The sequence below is a fragment of the Henckelia pumila genome, chromosome 1 (genome assembly GCF_033568475.1).
Source record: "Henckelia pumila isolate YLH828 chromosome 1, ASM3356847v2, whole genome shotgun sequence".
In the NCBI taxonomy this organism is placed as follows: Eukaryota; Viridiplantae; Streptophyta; class Magnoliopsida; order Lamiales; family Gesneriaceae; genus Henckelia; species Henckelia pumila.
The window spans coordinates 56,105,694-56,122,476 of record NC_133120.1 but is presented as its reverse complement, the minus strand read 5'-3'; the positions used below and the strand labels follow the sequence as shown (position 1 = coordinate 56,122,476).

At 36.6% G+C, this 16,783-nt stretch overlaps 1 protein-coding gene across 1 annotated transcript; it reads left to right on the top strand.

Annotated features, from left to right (window-relative positions):
- The first annotated feature begins 359 nt into the window (after positions 1-359).
- LOC140875921 (methionine aminopeptidase 2B) lies at positions 360-13,214 on the top strand. The gene is made up of 12 exons (XM_073279756.1): positions 360-510; positions 593-745; positions 3,682-3,718; positions 3,831-3,938; positions 8,857-8,956; positions 9,057-9,202; positions 9,314-9,405; positions 9,520-9,614; positions 9,730-9,826; positions 11,284-11,427; positions 11,522-11,739; positions 12,920-13,214. The coding sequence occupies exons 2-12, from the start codon at positions 598-600 to the stop codon at positions 13,028-13,030; spliced, it is 1,296 nt and encodes a 431-aa protein (XP_073135857.1). The 5' UTR covers positions 360-510; positions 593-597; the 3' UTR covers positions 13,031-13,214.
- The last annotated feature ends 3,569 nt before the right edge of the window (positions 13,215-16,783 follow it).

Below are 16,783 nucleotides of genomic sequence, written 5' to 3'. Positions count from 1 at the left end.
AAACAAGATCGGTAATCTATAATATCTATATTATCTATACTATTCTATTAAATTTGAGAGGTTGGTACGTTGGTATGAGCAATCCCTTAATTTGTTTGCCCTTTATTATATATTTAATTATCAAAATGTCATTTTATTTTATCCATTGATAACTAATTATTTACGAAAATGTAACTTTCAGTATATTTTTTTTGTATTTTTATAAATATTTGTTTACAATAATGTTATTGTGTTATTTCACTATTTATTAATTTTAATTTTATTTTCAATTAAAAAAAATGAAAATCAAGCAACAAGTGCGTGTTAGTAGCAATAAATATTTAATTGGCCCCGGGCTGGGTTATGGCCTTATGGGCTATAAAATGGAAGCTCCTTTTGGAGAATAGATGCACGTAGCGCTCGGACCCAATTTTTTTCGAACTAGACCGTCTCCTCTGCCCTCGGCGGCGACGATTGTCAATCTAAAGTCTTGCTTTAACCACCGCAACTGAAGGAAAATATCGATCTTCAGTTAAGCCCTGAATTTTTTCTTTCTGATTTGTTGTAATTAATTACAAAATGGAAACGTATCAACTGATTGTTGTTTGTACAGCTGCTATGGAGATGTCTGCTGATGATTTACCGGCAGGAAAATGTACTGAGGAAGGAGCTTCGGAGCTCGTGGTTGTTGAATCAGCGAGTAAGAATCTTGAACGTGAGGAGGTTGAGGATAAAGTTGATGACTTGACTTTGGATGAGCCACAAGGTAATTTTCTCATGTATGGAAAAACATTGTTGTATTAGGTGATAGTGTGAATTTGTAAAGTTTTGGTATTTGATTAAGGGTTGGATGTGATTCTTGTGAAAGATAAGCAGGGCAACTTTATGTGAATTCATAAAATAATGAACTTCATTCTTTTGGTTAATTTTTTTAATTAATGCCTCTAATTCTGCTTCATTTGGGGAACACGTGGTCAAGTCTTGTGGCACGTGCTGCCAGATGGCTTCAGCTTTCGTTGAGATTTGTTGCTTTCTTTTGCGCTCCTGTGCATTCAACTTGAAAATACAAAGTTCCGAACTTGTAATTCTGCTTCCCGACTTGAATTAGAACATCAGATGTCTTGATAGAAGTAGGTGATATGCCTTCTTGCATTAGATACCCCCGTGGCTGCATAAATCATTGGTTAAATCTTGTATTACATGTGTTGAGAGGAAACAAATTTATGATTTTTCAGCTACAAAGTCATATCTTGAGGACTATATCATAAAGATCTATCTATGCAAATTACTAATTTGAGAAACTATAAAACAACATTTTGTTGCCTATCAAGTTAAATAGTTGAGAGTGGTGCAATCACTTGATGGAATTCAAATTAATTTGTTTGAAGGTGAAATTTGCAAATTTTATCAGAAAATAAAACTTCCTATTAGCTTGTTCCATTGATTCTCGGTCATTAAAAAATATAACTAGATGGAAGAGCCTGAGACTTTGATTGGTGGAGTGCTGGAAGCTGGATTAATATGATGGTATCATTGTTTTGTAGAAGAAATTGAATAATTGTTGATCTCTTTGAGATGTTGTATGGAAATGTGGTTACTCTTCATGGAGATGCATTTTACCATGGTACCGGGCTACTGACTTCTGGAAATTCATCATCTGTTACTTGAGAAACTTCTTTCTCAAGTCTGTTGCTTCATAGTAGATTTCCATTGCTGAGTTAATATATTTCTTACTGGTTCTTGGGACTGGAACTGTCATTTTCTATTGATCTGAATGAGTTATAGGAATCGGAATTGGGCTAGTGAGGGATGGTGGTGGTTTACTGCATTTGCTGGTCTGTTTGGTTGGAGAGGAATCGGAGGATTTTTGATGATGTAGAGGATTCGGGTTAAGTGTGTTGGGAAAAAATTAAGATTCTGGCATCCACTTGGAACTAGGAAGCATAAGGAGTTTTTTCGGCTTTGGGTTTCAGTTAGTCAGAGATTGGAGCTACATATATTGTTAATATGTTTAGTGCTGTAGGGTTTAGTGTGCGGACAACTTATCCGCCTTTTGTAACTAGTTGATATTTTATATATAATATAATCTTGTTTCCTATCCAAAAAATAAAATAAAAATTGTGCTAATGAGATTTGATAGGACCTCTTAGAAAACTTTGACTTCTCGTGGTTAAAGCTGCAAGAATTTTCTGATATTATCGAGGAATAATGTTGGGTTGTGGTCAGAGGGGTAACATGATTAGATTCTGGGAGGATCGGAGGTGGGGGCGTCTTCCTTTAAGGATCTTTTCCCTTCTTTGTTTTCAGATTTTTATGGCTCATAATCAGCCATTATCTTTCTTCATTTCTTCAGCTTTGTCTCCCGGTCTTTCTTCTCTTTCCTGGAATTTGCATTTTCCTAGGGTTCTTAAGAATGCGGAATTGAGTGAGTTGAGCGTGATTTTAGGTTTTTTTGGAGAAGGCTATCGTCGTTCAGGGTTCTGTAGATTATAGATCTTGGGTACTGGATTCTTCAGGTACCTTTCCAATTAAATCTTTCTTCGAGTCTTTCTTTCCAACCTCTAATTCTCTCATTTTGCGCTCTTTCATTTCATTTCATTTCGAAGCTGCCGATTCCCTCTAAGGTTAGAATGTTCTCGTAGATCGCTGGCCTTGTTAAACGTCGACTTGTGAGGTGATGCAGAGAAGGAATCCCTCATGTTCTCGCGGTCCTAACTTGTGTGTGCAATGCAGGCAGGATTTGGAGACTCAGGATCATTTGCTTTTACAGTGCCCTTTTGTCAGTTTGCTTTGGAGCGAGGCCTTGGTGGAGTTTGAATTGGTTTGGGTCGTTCCTAAATCTACTTGGGATTTATTGCAACTAGATTTAGGCTAACTTTGGGAAGAAAGGGCCCGGCTTTTTTGGAATATGGTAGTTCATTGCATTTGCTGGTCTGTTTGGTGGGAGAGGAACATGAGCATTTCTTATGCAATGATGAATCGGCTGATGATTGTTGGGAAAAGATTAAGTTTAGGGTTCCTTCTTAGCTTCAGTCGACGGGAACTTCAAATTTTTCTGTGTCAGACCTTTTTACGGATTGGAGTCTTATTTTTTGTTAGTTGGCTCAAGTTTCTAAACTTTTGGTAGTTCATTGTTGAGTTGACCTCTGGTGTACCTGCTCTATGTGATCATCTTTTTTTCTACTATCAAGATTATTCAGTTTCTTATTAATAAAAAAAATTTGTCTGTCAAGCATTATCTTTTTGATGGTGTTACATTAATTTCCTTTTCCTTCAGAATCACGTGTAATTATAAACATGAATATTTTCATGTTTGCTTGAATTCTTGCGTAACTGATGCTGCCTCAATAAAGTGTATTGGTCGTGTTACAATGTACAAATAGTTGATAATAGGATGAAGTTCTCTGGAATTGTTTGGTAGTGGTGACTTTCATCACCATTCTTTTTGTTATGTTTGTAAATGTATTGAATTTTGTTTGGTTTGTATTTGCTAGCACACCTTGTTTGATGGTTCTGCTGGCAGTTTAGTGTAATTTTAATTTAACTTTCTGATTGAATGAAGATTCTTATGGATCCATTCATATGAGTATTCTTTATGGGTCACTTTGAGGTGTTCTAGAATTCTGGTGATGATCTTTTTGTTCAATATTTTACTAAATTTCTTTTCTAAACTTGTACGTTGTACGCGTTTGATATTGTTAGAAGCTGCAAAGAAGAAGAAGAAGAAAAGTAAAAGCAAGTGAGAATATTCAAATATATCTCTTTTTTTTTCTTTCATTGTTTTGTGATTTTTGTCTTTGTTTTCTAGCTGAACTTCGATTAACTTGTAATCGTCTTTTTCTTATTTGCAGGAAGAAGAAAGAACCACCGCAGCAAACTGACCCTCCATCTATTCCTGTAATAGAACTCTTTGCATCAGGCGAGTTTCCAGAGGGTGAAATCCAGCAATATAAGGATGAGTATGTCTATTTAAGATTTTTTGTTCCTTTTAGTGATTAAAATTGGTGCTAAGTCGCTAGATTCATTACTATGTCTTTGCCAGAAAAATAAGAGCTTTGTTATATTTCTCTCTTTGGTTTGCTGTTAATTTATTTTGGTTCAGCTCAGAGATTGTTGGTCTAGAGAAAAGAATTGGATAATGAGTAGAACAGAAATAAAAATCCTTGGGACAAACAAAATTTTTTAATTTGAAGAAATTTAAACATATATCCCAGAGTGATTACTGATGGGTGAATGGAATGGTAATGATTCCATATAAAAAAAACCTTTTTATTTGTGTTTCCTTGTTAATTCAAGATTGAAGAACGTTGCTTTTGATGTTTTCTTATGTGCCCTTCATTTATCCTTTTCCAGACATCCACTATAGTTGGGTCTCTTAGATTTTCTCTTTTAATTGGTCTTTGATTGAGATTCATAAAATTTAGTGACTTTACTGAATTTGATGTGTTGAAGTTCAGTAGCTTTAGTACAGGTTGAGGGTTCTGTTTGTTTATGACTTCCTTGTAAATGAAAGTTGGGCTTGTTTGAAAATTTTTGCTCTATTGAGGAAATTATTTGGTACGAAGCAAGTTTGTGGTTGTTGATTTGTCTTGTGTCACCTCTTATAAATTCTGTTAATTCAAAACAAGTAATCTGAGTAGACTATTAAGGAAATTATTTGATATAAAACAGGTTTGTATTCCTTCATGTCTTTGTTACCTGTTAGAATGCAGGTTTCTTGGCTACGAAGATATAGACATATGGCTAAGTTATGATCAAACACAAACGATGAAGCTGAAAAGTATGATGTAAAATTGATTGTAATAAACTGAAATATAGTAAGGTCTTTTCCTAGAGATAGGCTGTGTACAAACACTTGCTAAATGCTAGTCTTTCCCCAGCCTAACCTAGTAACAACACTCAAGAACAAAAATAATAGAATGTCCTTGACCCTTCTCTCCATATTTTTATTCCTTCCTTCCTCGTTAGATTGAATCTCTTTTGGTCTGGGATCAATATATTAAAGCCGATAAACATATTAAGGTTCGTAACAATACCCTTCTCCCCAAAGACAGTCTTGCCCTCTTAAGACTAAAATCTTGAACATGCATCGATAACATAATTGTGTCTTCCCAGGTGGCATCTTCAGCTGTGGAAACCTTTCAACGCCCCAACACTTGTGGTGTCTTCTCATGCCTTGTTTCTTATTCCTTTGACCCAAAATCTGTTCAATATCCATACTCTACCCCCTCCAATTTTGTTCTTGTCAATCAGAAATTCCAATCTCTTTATTTAGAATTATAATTGTGGCTTGCTCCACAACCACAATCCTCCATTGCAAAACAGAAGCAAGCACACTAACTAATATCATAGCTATAAGTAGAGATTTACCACCCACTGCATTCATCGGTTGATCTTGCAACTTGAATTTGCATTGTAATGCTCTGTCAGCTCTTAAATCTTTCCCCACACCCTCTTTCCATCCTTGTTTGGGCATCTTCTTCTCGATTTCTTTAAAATCTGGACGCCTTTCTTTTCCTTCTTCAATTTCTTTGTGTGGGATTTTTTGGATTTCCTCATTCTTTGTTCTTAAACTTCGGCCAGTTCCAACGGAGGTTGACCTACCGTCTCGCGAGCGTCTTCTCTTGAAAATTATGGTTTGAGTGTGATCGGCTTTTCCCTGACGATGGCGCAACCTACTGATATTCTCCATCTCATGCCTCAATGTCCAGGCCCTAATAATGATAGTTGGGCCAAGGGGCTCCCTGATATCTCCTACTATTAGTTATGGGCCTAAACTTTTGCTGAATCTGTTCGGTTTTTGTTGGGCATCTTTCTGGTGTTGTTTTCTACTTGCATAGACTTGTGGTGGCCGGTTTGGTGATTCGGTGATATGGGGCTAGGGTTCGGTTCATGCGAGGATGTAGTAGGAGCATCGAAGGTGACAATGGGTTCCAATTGTGTTAAGGCATGTGTTTCGAGTTCCAAGAGATGAGATTCTTGTAGGGCGGGCTCCCCCTGAATCGAAGAACTGAGATAGAAGGGCTCATGTTATACCCTTTTTGATTTGCAGAATAACCAAGGAAAATGCACTTTATGGCACGGGGATCAAGTTTACCTCAGTGATGTTGGTGAACAATCACTGTACAACCAAAAAATTGAGAGGAATATCATGAAACAGATATGAAGAAAGGAAGTATGCCTGGAGGGACTGAATGAGAGTCTTGTACTGGAGGACACGAAAGGGCATTCGGTTGATCAAGTAGGTAACGGAGAGAACAGCATCACCCCAATAATTCTTGCGAACATTGTGAGCGAAAACTAAAGATCAGGCTACGTCAAGTAAGTGACGATTCTTACGCTCGGCGACACCATTTTGTTGGGGTGTATGGACACGAACTTTGATGGACTGTGCCTTGACTTTGGAGGTAAGTTCCCAGAACAGAGTTAGAGTAGTCCCTAGCGCTATCAGATTTTAAAATTTGGATGCGGGACGAAAATTGAGTGTGGACCATGAGATTGAATTGTTGAAACAAATGAGAGGTTCCAGACTTATCCTTCATTGAGAAAATCCATGGACTCGTGTATGATCATCAACAAAGAGCAGAAACCAACGAGAACCCGTAATATTTTTGATATTGGAAGGACCCCAGATGTCACCCTGAATCAGGGAGAAGGGCTGCGATGGCTTATATGGTCGTGGTGAGAAAGAGTTACGTGTATGTTTAGACAATTGACACATGTCACAGGTAAAAAAACTTATTACTTCTATTACGAAATAATAAAGGAAATAATTAAGATACAAAAAATTTGAATGCCCTAATCTTTAATGCCATAACAATATCCCTATCTTTATTTGAGTGAACTAAAGAATCAGTTATAGAAGAACAGGAGTTGCAAGTGGCGAGAGGTGGATGAAGGGTCGATGCTTAGAGGAGGTACAACCCATCACAGAAAGCAGCATGGCGAATTGTCTTACCCGATGCCAAGTCCTGAAAAATATATGAATTATGCATAAATTTAGTGGCATAATTAAGATCCCAATTCAGGCAACTGTCAGATAATAAATTACAATCAAGATCTGGGACAAATAAAACAGAATGTAGAGATAGGTCTTTTGATATACGTATCGTCCTTGAACCCAACACTTTGGAGCAAGTCACGTTAGCAATTCCGACGGAGTAGGAAGTCGGATATGGGCAGTAGGAGTTGAACCATCCCAAATTTCCAGTCATATGTGCCGACGCCCCTGAATCAACTGTCCAGAAATTCGAGAGAACAGGCTGGGAGAGGAAGGCAGATGGGATAATCCCTTGTGGACAGCACTCCGAGTGCCAATAATCGATGAGTTGTTTGGAAGTGCCTAGCTAAACAATTTGTGAAGCATCTCAAGTTGCTCTTCGCTAAAATGCTGCTGGTCCTTTGAATTGTCATTGCTGAAATAGAATTTGCCCGTCGTTCACGAGCGGGCTTCCAACAACTCTCAACCTCGAACAGTTTCACATTGTTCTCTTTACAGTAACAAGTGTCTCGAGCTGCGCCCCAGATGTCCTTGGCCATGGAATAAAGCTGAAAATTCTCTCCAATCTCCGTTGTCAGAGAGTTAATCAACCAGGACATCACCACATTATTCTTGGATCGCCAGGATTTAAAAGACTTATCATCCTTGTCCGGACAGCAAGCCACGCCAGAGAGAAAATCATCTTTGCCCTTGCCGCAAATAAACATATAACCGATTGGGACCATTATAGATAATTATGCCCATTGAGTTATGATTTGTGATGGGAATAAATGTATTGTCAGACAGAATCGTGGAAGGAGGAGGCAGCAGAGTAGGGGCTTCCGGCGCCGAGGCGATACCGTATTTAGTTATGGACCGATTACCGATACCATGTAGTTAAAGACAAAAATATAGGCTGAGAAGAACTGATTTATTAGGGTTGAAAATAAAGAGTACAAGACATTTATAGAATTTATCCCTAGTTCAATAGAACAAGGACTTACCTGTACAATGACACCTAGTTTACTTGTACAAAGACTCTTATCCTACTAGGGACCTAATCAAAACAAAATATTGATTTATTTGGATATTTGAGCTTCAAGTCAACACCAAGCAGTATTACCATTTTGTCTTCGTTCACAAAAAAGTTCCAGTTTACATTTACGAGAAGGGGTTATAATGGCAGCCACCGATTTTGTTCCCCCAACCCCCAAAACAAAAAATTATTTGAATAAAATAAGTTTTTAATAAGTTCTAATTTATTTTATTCAATGATTAGTTATATTTTTAATATAGTTAAATTAATTTTAATAAATGTCAATTATAACTATTATCCAATTTTAAGAATATATTTAATTAACACATGAGGGTATTTTGGTCATGACAATATAATTCACAAAATTAATCCATCATTTTAAAATCATATCAAAAACCACATAATTTATAACACTAAAATACTTACTCTTTATCTTTTATTTTCTTATCACTCTTGTTACACATCATTCACTTATCTTATCCTAGAACCAAGTGGTACCTTAGGAATTGTCATTTAGATCACTTGAGGATAATCAACATCAAAGAATGAAGTGTATCTCCTCCGGTATAGTAGTTATTCCTTGTCAATGCGAGACACTCAGTAATGATAAATTTGAATGTTGGGTTGGCAAGTTTTTCCTTTACATGTATCAATGAGGCTCATCTTCCTTTCGTTTAGTGTTTCTATACCTTGCCTCTATATCACTAGAATCGATTAGCTATTTGAAGTGTCATGAATTTTGTAAATAATTGTATTGTTTATTCACCTTATTTTCTGAAATTTCACTGTATTCAATAATACTGTATATATAGTTTATTGCAAGAATCTGAAAAACTAATTTATTACTGGTTACTCAATATAGTAACTTGTGGAGAATTACATCTGAAGAGAAGAGAGAACTAGAACGACTGGAAAAGCCAATTTATAATTCAGTTCGCCAAGCGGCAGAAGTCCACCGTCAGGTAGTTGTCACTTATCGTATGCAAGTATAATTGGTCGGCGGCGGGTATTGAGCAATAGTTAAGAATCAATCAGTATGCACTCATAAGTTAATATTAACAGGTCCGAAAGTACATAAAACAAATTTTGAAGCCTGGAATGTTGATGACAGACCTATGTGAGACCTTGGAAAATACAGTTCGTAAATTAATATCAGAAAATGGTTTGCAAGCAGGAATTGCATTTCCTACAGGATGTTCATTGAACTGGTAAGTTTGATGTCAGCTGGGGCATCTGACCTCATGATGTTTAGGCCTAGACAGGCTTTCCATAATAGTACACTTATTCTAATGTCTTCATTCTGCCCACTCTTATTTCAGGGTGGCTGCTCATTGGACACCAAATACCGGAGATAAAACTGTACTACAGTATGATGATGTGATGAAACTGGACTTTGGAACTCATATCGATGGTGATATAGCTTTTCCTATGTTAATATTTTCGAGGCTCCTTGATCTTTTTGCGTGTCTGCATTTTGCTTTACTCAGTTTAACGACTATATTGGTTTTGTTTTTTTAATCTTCAGGACATATAGTCGACTGTGCATTTACTGTTGCATTCAACCCAATGTTTAATCCACTGCTTGAGGCCTCGAGGGAAGCTACGAATATGGGAATCAAGGTGGGTTTCCAACATTTTATGTAAACACCTTTTTCTTAAACCGATACTGAATAATATACTGGTGAAACCTCACGAGACAACTCGGTGCCACTTGTGAAATCTTGTTTATTTTCAGGAAGCTGGAATTGATGTGCGCTTAAGTGATGTTGGTGCAGCAATCCAGGAGGTCATGGAGTCATATGAGGTTGAAATTAATGGAAAGGTGTTTCAAGGTATAGCTTTGAGCAGAATATTTGAGTAACTTATCACTTATGTGAGAGATACACTGCTCAGTGCTGGTGTAGCATGTTTTGTGTTGGGACATTATTGGTTTTTGAAAGGATGGTGTTGCAACCGCAAAACTATACTTATTCATCGACAATAATAAGCAAAAGAAAGAAGGTGGTAAGCTGAATTTTATCGGCATATAATGAAGTATGAAACTATAGTTCCCAGAGGTAGTCTCTGTATGGTAGCTACGAAGAGACCCACTCTCTTTAGTCTTTACCCTATCTGAAGTTGGTAATCTCACTCAAACAAAATAAAAGCCTACTCAACTATAGCCAACTTCCCGCTCTTATATTTTTCTTTTTCCCTTCCCCAAGCCATTCCTTCTAGAACTGGATACTGACACATTCCCAAAACGTAAGTCTGTAAACATATATATATATATATTAGAGATTTTTTGTTGCATTTTCTTACTTCAGATGACAAGTACTGGACACAGAATAAAGAAACACATACTCTTTAAACTGATACAGGCATAATCCAAAGCTTACTGCTTATTTATGAATATATTATAATTTGTTACTCCAGTAAGCATGTCGCCATGTCAATAACTGCTTTATAGCAAATTACAGCTAGGTTGAAGTCACTGGGCTGGAATTTTTCTATCTCCCAAATTTCATAGATATAAAATGTTCTAGGCCATCTGGAATTTGAAATTGGTCATGGAAGTTCTGTTTTGAAGGAATTGTTGAAAATTTACTTCACTTTAACTGGTTGACCGTGGATTATAAAATTGCTGGATAATTCTGTTTCTCGATATTCGTGGATCATTAAAAATTTTATTCCTACTTCTGAAAATCAAGCCGCTTCATCTATCTATTTAACTTGAGAGATCGAAGTAGTTTACTTAATCAAGCAAGCAAACATGAACATAAATGAATTGTGTTATATGTCCTACATCGGTTTGATTTAGTCCTTAGAGTTGTATAGATGAACTTGGACAATCCTCCCCCTTCGATCTAGCTTTGAGGTGGAGTTGGCCCAAGTCCATGATCTTATCATGGTTTCGGAGAGAGGTTCACTATTATGCGTTGGACTGCGCCCTTATGGGCCACCGGCCACCCGCTGATGTCTTGCAAACTTCACGCTCTAGATGTTCATTCCTAGGCGTGAGGATGGTGAGTTAGATGTCGCACGTTGTTTGGAAGTCTTTGGGAGTTGTATATGTAGACTTGGACAATCCACCCCCCTTGAGCTATCTTTTGGGGTAGAGTCGGGTCAAAGTCCATTTCAACAAATTGCTAAATAAAGATTAACTATGTCAGGCTCCCATACCTTGTTATTTATTCGTAGCTTTTAGTTGGACGGCATAGAAACTCTATGACCTTTTCATTTTCTATCATGTGCTTTACTATGTCTTTAAGTTATATGATTGATCTGGATGGTTTTGCTATTTTGGCAGTAAAAAGTATTCGAAATTTGAATGGACATAGTATCGGGAGTTATCAAATCCATGCTGGAAAATCTGTTCCCATAGTTAAAGGAGGGGAGCAAACAAAAATGGAAGAGGGTGAATTTTATGCAATCGAGACTTTTGGATCTACAGGTGACGTCTTTTGTTTGCGTTGAGATAGAAACCGTTGAAGTAGTTGTGCTGGATGCAAAAAAACTTATGTTTTTTCTGCCTGCTTTTCATGCAGGGAAAGGATACGTCCGAGAAGATCTAGAATGCAGCCATTACATGAAGAATTTTGACGTTGGCCATATTCCTCTGCGGTTGCCCAGAGCAAAGCAGTTGTTGGCAACAATTAATAAAAATTTCTCTACATTGGCTTTTTGCAGGCGTTACCTAGACCGCCTTGGGGAAACTAAATATTTGATGGCACTGAAGAATTTGTGTGATGTTGGTATTGTTCAGGTATGAATTATTGTTTAAGAATTTTACACCATACTTATAGCAAGAAAAAAGTGAACACCTGAGCTGCATTTATTTCTATGTTGGAAAATCTAAACTGCAAAACATGAAGCTTGGGCTTGATTTCATATCTATGACCCTACAGTGACATATTCCATAAATTGAAACGATTGTTCTCCCAAGGTCGAATTTTGCTAATGTTTTTTCCCATAAATTTTAAAGTTGGTTTTACAACTATTAAGCTAAGTGGAGTCCTGGCTAGCTCAAACCTTAGCCTCTCCCCCCCAATGCCTTTTGGTTAAAATAATTATTCATGAAACAAAAAGTCCAAAGAATTGATGCAGAAACTATAAAAATTAAAGCAATACACCAGCTGAATTATTAGAACTAGGAGACAGACTTGTAATAGATTGTCTCAGTTATTATGATAGTATCATGCCATAAATAATATAGAGATTCTAGCCTTGAACTTGCACTCAAGCTCGCTGTGATCTAATTTTCTTGTAAGATCTAATTTGAGAAATATCTAGTTAAAATAAGAATCTCTCAGTTGGTATGAGCTGCAATTTTAGTTATGGAGGAATGCTGGACGAAGTTACCAAATGGGCCTTAATATAGAATAACTATAGAAAGATTAGTAATCATCTTGGGTCTAGGTCTGTGTTGGCCAACTTATAATTTGGGATGCGGAAAATCAAATGTAATGGCCAATAGCTCTATACACATTTGAAGTTCTGAGATTGCAGCTATTAAAAGATGCAAGACAATCAAATCCTCAGTACTTGTTCACGTGATGAATTCAGTGTTGCTACCATGCCTTTCCAAGAGAATAGGTGTAAAATATTGCTTGTATTGGTAGGGTAGTAGTACACAGATGAAGTGTACGGTCTCGTAATCGCGATCTAGATGAATGGTAAATCAATTCTTTCATAGAATAACAAACCAAATTATTCTTCCCATTACTGACACTAGTTTAAATTTCATTATGATTGCTTGATGTTTAATGCTTGCTTTTTATACATAGTAGAGTTGAACTTGGTCAGGTAGATTTCTTTATAAAGACCACAACCAATGATGATTATTGAGTTTTTACATACATTTACTGATCTCGCTTCCACCACATTACAAGTTAATTGGTTTATCAGACTGATTAATATGACAAGTTGTTTTGCAACTTTGGCAGCCGTACCCTCCTCTCTGCGACAACAAGGGGAGTTACGTAGCTCAGTTTGAGCACACAATTTTACTTCGTCCGACTTGCAAAGAAGTTGTATCGAGAGGCAATGACTATTGATCTTGAAGAGTATTGTGATGGATATGACCTTTCCAAAGCTGGTGTTGAGATTATAGGCACAATGGCTATTTAATTGTACTTCATGCTGTCACTTAAAGAACTAATGCTTCCTCTGACTGTGAACTCGTCCCTCTTGTTTTCTCTTGTTCATTTAATATATAATAAAGAAAGATGTTTAAATTTTCTTCTTCGTTTTATTTATTAATTAATTATTATTAATGTTTTTTGGAAGAAAGCTCTTTTTGGCATGCATGCATTGTCCTTCAGAACCTGATACCAACAGTTGCGTCCCGGACGTCTATAATGCTTGATCATTTAATGTGGAAAAATGAGGACATTTTTTTGTAAAAACATGCGACGTGCACCTATTAGGTACTATACTATGATGCATATAATTAAATTCATATAAACGAATCCAAACGACACAAATATTCAATGACTCAAAAATATATAAAATCTCGATATAAAATGCTAAAATTTGAATATCATGGTTTACATATGAAAACACCATAGACTTCTTAAACTCGCGAAAAACTTGAAACTAAATAAATCCAATTTCGAAGTAGTGTATTAAAATGTGAATCAAATAAATTGTGCATAACATAGATTATTATCGATTGAGCAAGTTTGAATGAGTTTTGAAATAGAATATTTGTTGTTTTACAGAGTTGAAGTTTGTGAAGCATCGAGAATAGGTATAAGAATACTTAGACTTGAATGGAACGATTAACTCGAATCCGACTTGATTCGAGTGTTCCGGATAAATCACATACTTGCATGATAATCGAATTACTTGAATTTATTGAATGAGTTATGATTTGCATTGCATTCATATTGAGCCAAATGATTTATTTCATTTTGATTTAGACGTTCTGAGAATTATAGCAGGGGGCATTAGCAGGCGATTTACTGCAATGACCGACTTAACTCTCTATAGTTGCTGCAGAGTCTAGAGGATTGAAATATGCACTATCCACCTCGAGGGGAGAGTCGGTGTGATCTGTGTGATATTTTATCCTCGGGATCCCAATAAGAGGAAGAGAATAATCGGAGTACTTTTTGATTATCCAGACTTGATAATCCCGAATTTTTAAAGTCATGCATATCATTTTAATTCCGCATTTGAATGGCTATCTTATGTATATCTTGAGTTGATATATTATGTGGAAGTTGATGCATATCATGTTGTGATATTGCATGTTAGTCTCTTTTACAGGGAATATTATTCTCACCGGATTATTCGGCTGTTGTCTTGTCTTTGTATGTATGCTTGGCAACAGGTGGGGCAGGATCAAGTCAGCGAAGACCTGGTTAGCATCAAGAGGGAGGGATAGAAGTGAGACTCGGTTTAGAAGTTGAATCAGCATGTCAATCTAGTTTATGACTTGAAGCATGTTAGAACTCAAACATGTTGATGTTTGTAGTTTCCATTATTCGAATATTGTGGATTGAATGTAGTCGTTGCATGTATTATGAAAGCCTGTTATTGGTACTGATATTTGATATTGCGTGTATTCTCTACACCCCATTTTGTGTATGTATTTGAATGCATGTCGAAAGCCAGCGCGAGAGTTATTTTTTTTAAGCTCAGCATTTTCTGCCCAGGCTTCCCTCGCGCGCGCGCGGAAGCATTTCCGAGGGCTCTGCTTTGTTAGCCCGCGCGCGCGAGAGATGTATCTCGCGTGGGCGCGAGCCTTCAGCAAAGTTGCTGGAGCAAAAGCCCACGCGCGCGCGAGATGGTTATCTCGCGCGAGCGTGAGGCGTTTTTTTTTTAAAAAAATTATTATTTCTTACTTGGACCTTGGATTATTGTATGTTTTATTATTATTTAATCCAAGATTAGTTGTTTAGAACCGAGGTCTCACATCACTACTGATTGAAATTCAAATTTTTGCGACTGTTGTACTGTTCGGATGGTCCGATCTTGACTTCGGATCGTCCGAACGGTTGCATTAAATTCATTCCGGCTAATTTTCTCCGACAAAATCTTTTCACTGCCGTAAAGCTGTTCGGACCGTCCAAACATAAATTCGGATCCTCCGAAGTAGTCCTTCGTGTCCTCCGAAAGTGCCTCCGAACAATTTTTTATTCTAGGAAAATCTTCGGATCGTCCGAATGGACTTCGGATCGTCCGAACTGGTTTTCGTGGCCTCCGAGCCTTGCATCCGAGCATATTATATTTATGGAAAATCTTCGGATGGTCCGAACCCCACTTCAGACCGTCCGAACCTAGGCAGACTTGATTATTTTCTTGGTTTTTCGATTATCGGTTCTTGCTTCCAATTTTGTCCATATACAAAAATTTTGTTATCTGCAAATTTTTCACTTTAAACTATTAGTAACAATTAACCGAGTTTTGTAATCATCAAAGCATAATATTTTGAGACTCTGTTAATGCATTAAAAAGATTAATCTCATACACGAGATTTGTATGTGTTTAAGGTGTAACGCGTATCAAAAATATCGGTATGAAAAAAATTCATACTGGTACCGATACTGAAATTTTTCTATAGAAAAAATTCATATTGATATCGTTTAGATACCGAAAAAAAATTCGTATACTGAAAAATATCTGTATATCGAAAAAATTTCGATACGGTATGCCGAAAACTCGGTATTTTGGCTTCGATAACATGACCCTTCAAATAACTTATCCCCATAATTCGAATTGAAAAACACATAAAACTCAACACAATACCCAAAAAATCAGATTTTTGACACTTTGAAACCCTTTCACCTAAAACACACTCATAACTCGTCGAGAATGACTCACGCTTCACGGATACATGTCATCATACATAGTTCTGTAAAAATCGTTCGGATTCCTTGCAAGAAAACAACATATACATTATAATACATGCAACCATATCAAAATATATAATATTGCTTGGGTGATGATTCAAGAATTGAATAAAACTTATATTTTTCTCTTGGTTTGGAAATCTGGACTCCGTGAATACGATTCTAGCCTTCTCACAATCGAACAACACAACAATCTATGAAAATTTTGAAGGGAAAATCAAAACTTAGGGAGAGAGGAAGATGAAGGCTGCCAGAGAAGGGAGAAAATGAAAAGATTTGATGCTAATTTTTTTACTGCGATAAGTTTGGACTCTAATCATTTTAACGAAAAAGCCTATGAGCCGAAGAGTTTGACAATGAAACTTAAAAATACAGCCTTTTAAAAGTATTCCTCCCAAACCAAAAAAAATTAATTATCATGTACAACTTTTAAAATAAAATATGCACATAAACATACTTAACTTAAAATTTCTTAAATCATGTTCATGGGCTAGCCTCGATTTCCTTCATGGAATTAAACACATACCTGAAAAACATTAATAACTAACTTTTTGCATAAAAATTCACAATCTAAACATCTACACACATAATTTTTCATACTAAGTAATTAAATTCTCGTGAGTGGATTTTGTGGATTTTTTGACCTTACATTCATGTTCGCTCTGTTTTCTAATTAGGAATGCACCTATTACAAGACATAAGTCGTTGTATCTTGAAATACGATTTACTTGTTCCATTAGCACCGTCTACGGGGCAAGTTTGTCTTAAAGAGCTAAAGTTCAACTCTAACTTTGACTTAAATATTCTGATCATATCCTGTTTCAGTGCCTGTCACGACATCCACCAAGGCATCAACTAGACAGTTTTATTTTGCACAATATCCTGAACCCAACAGTGGGCTATTTAGGTACAACCAATGCCCGACCTGAGCCTAAGATTGAGGAAGAAGGT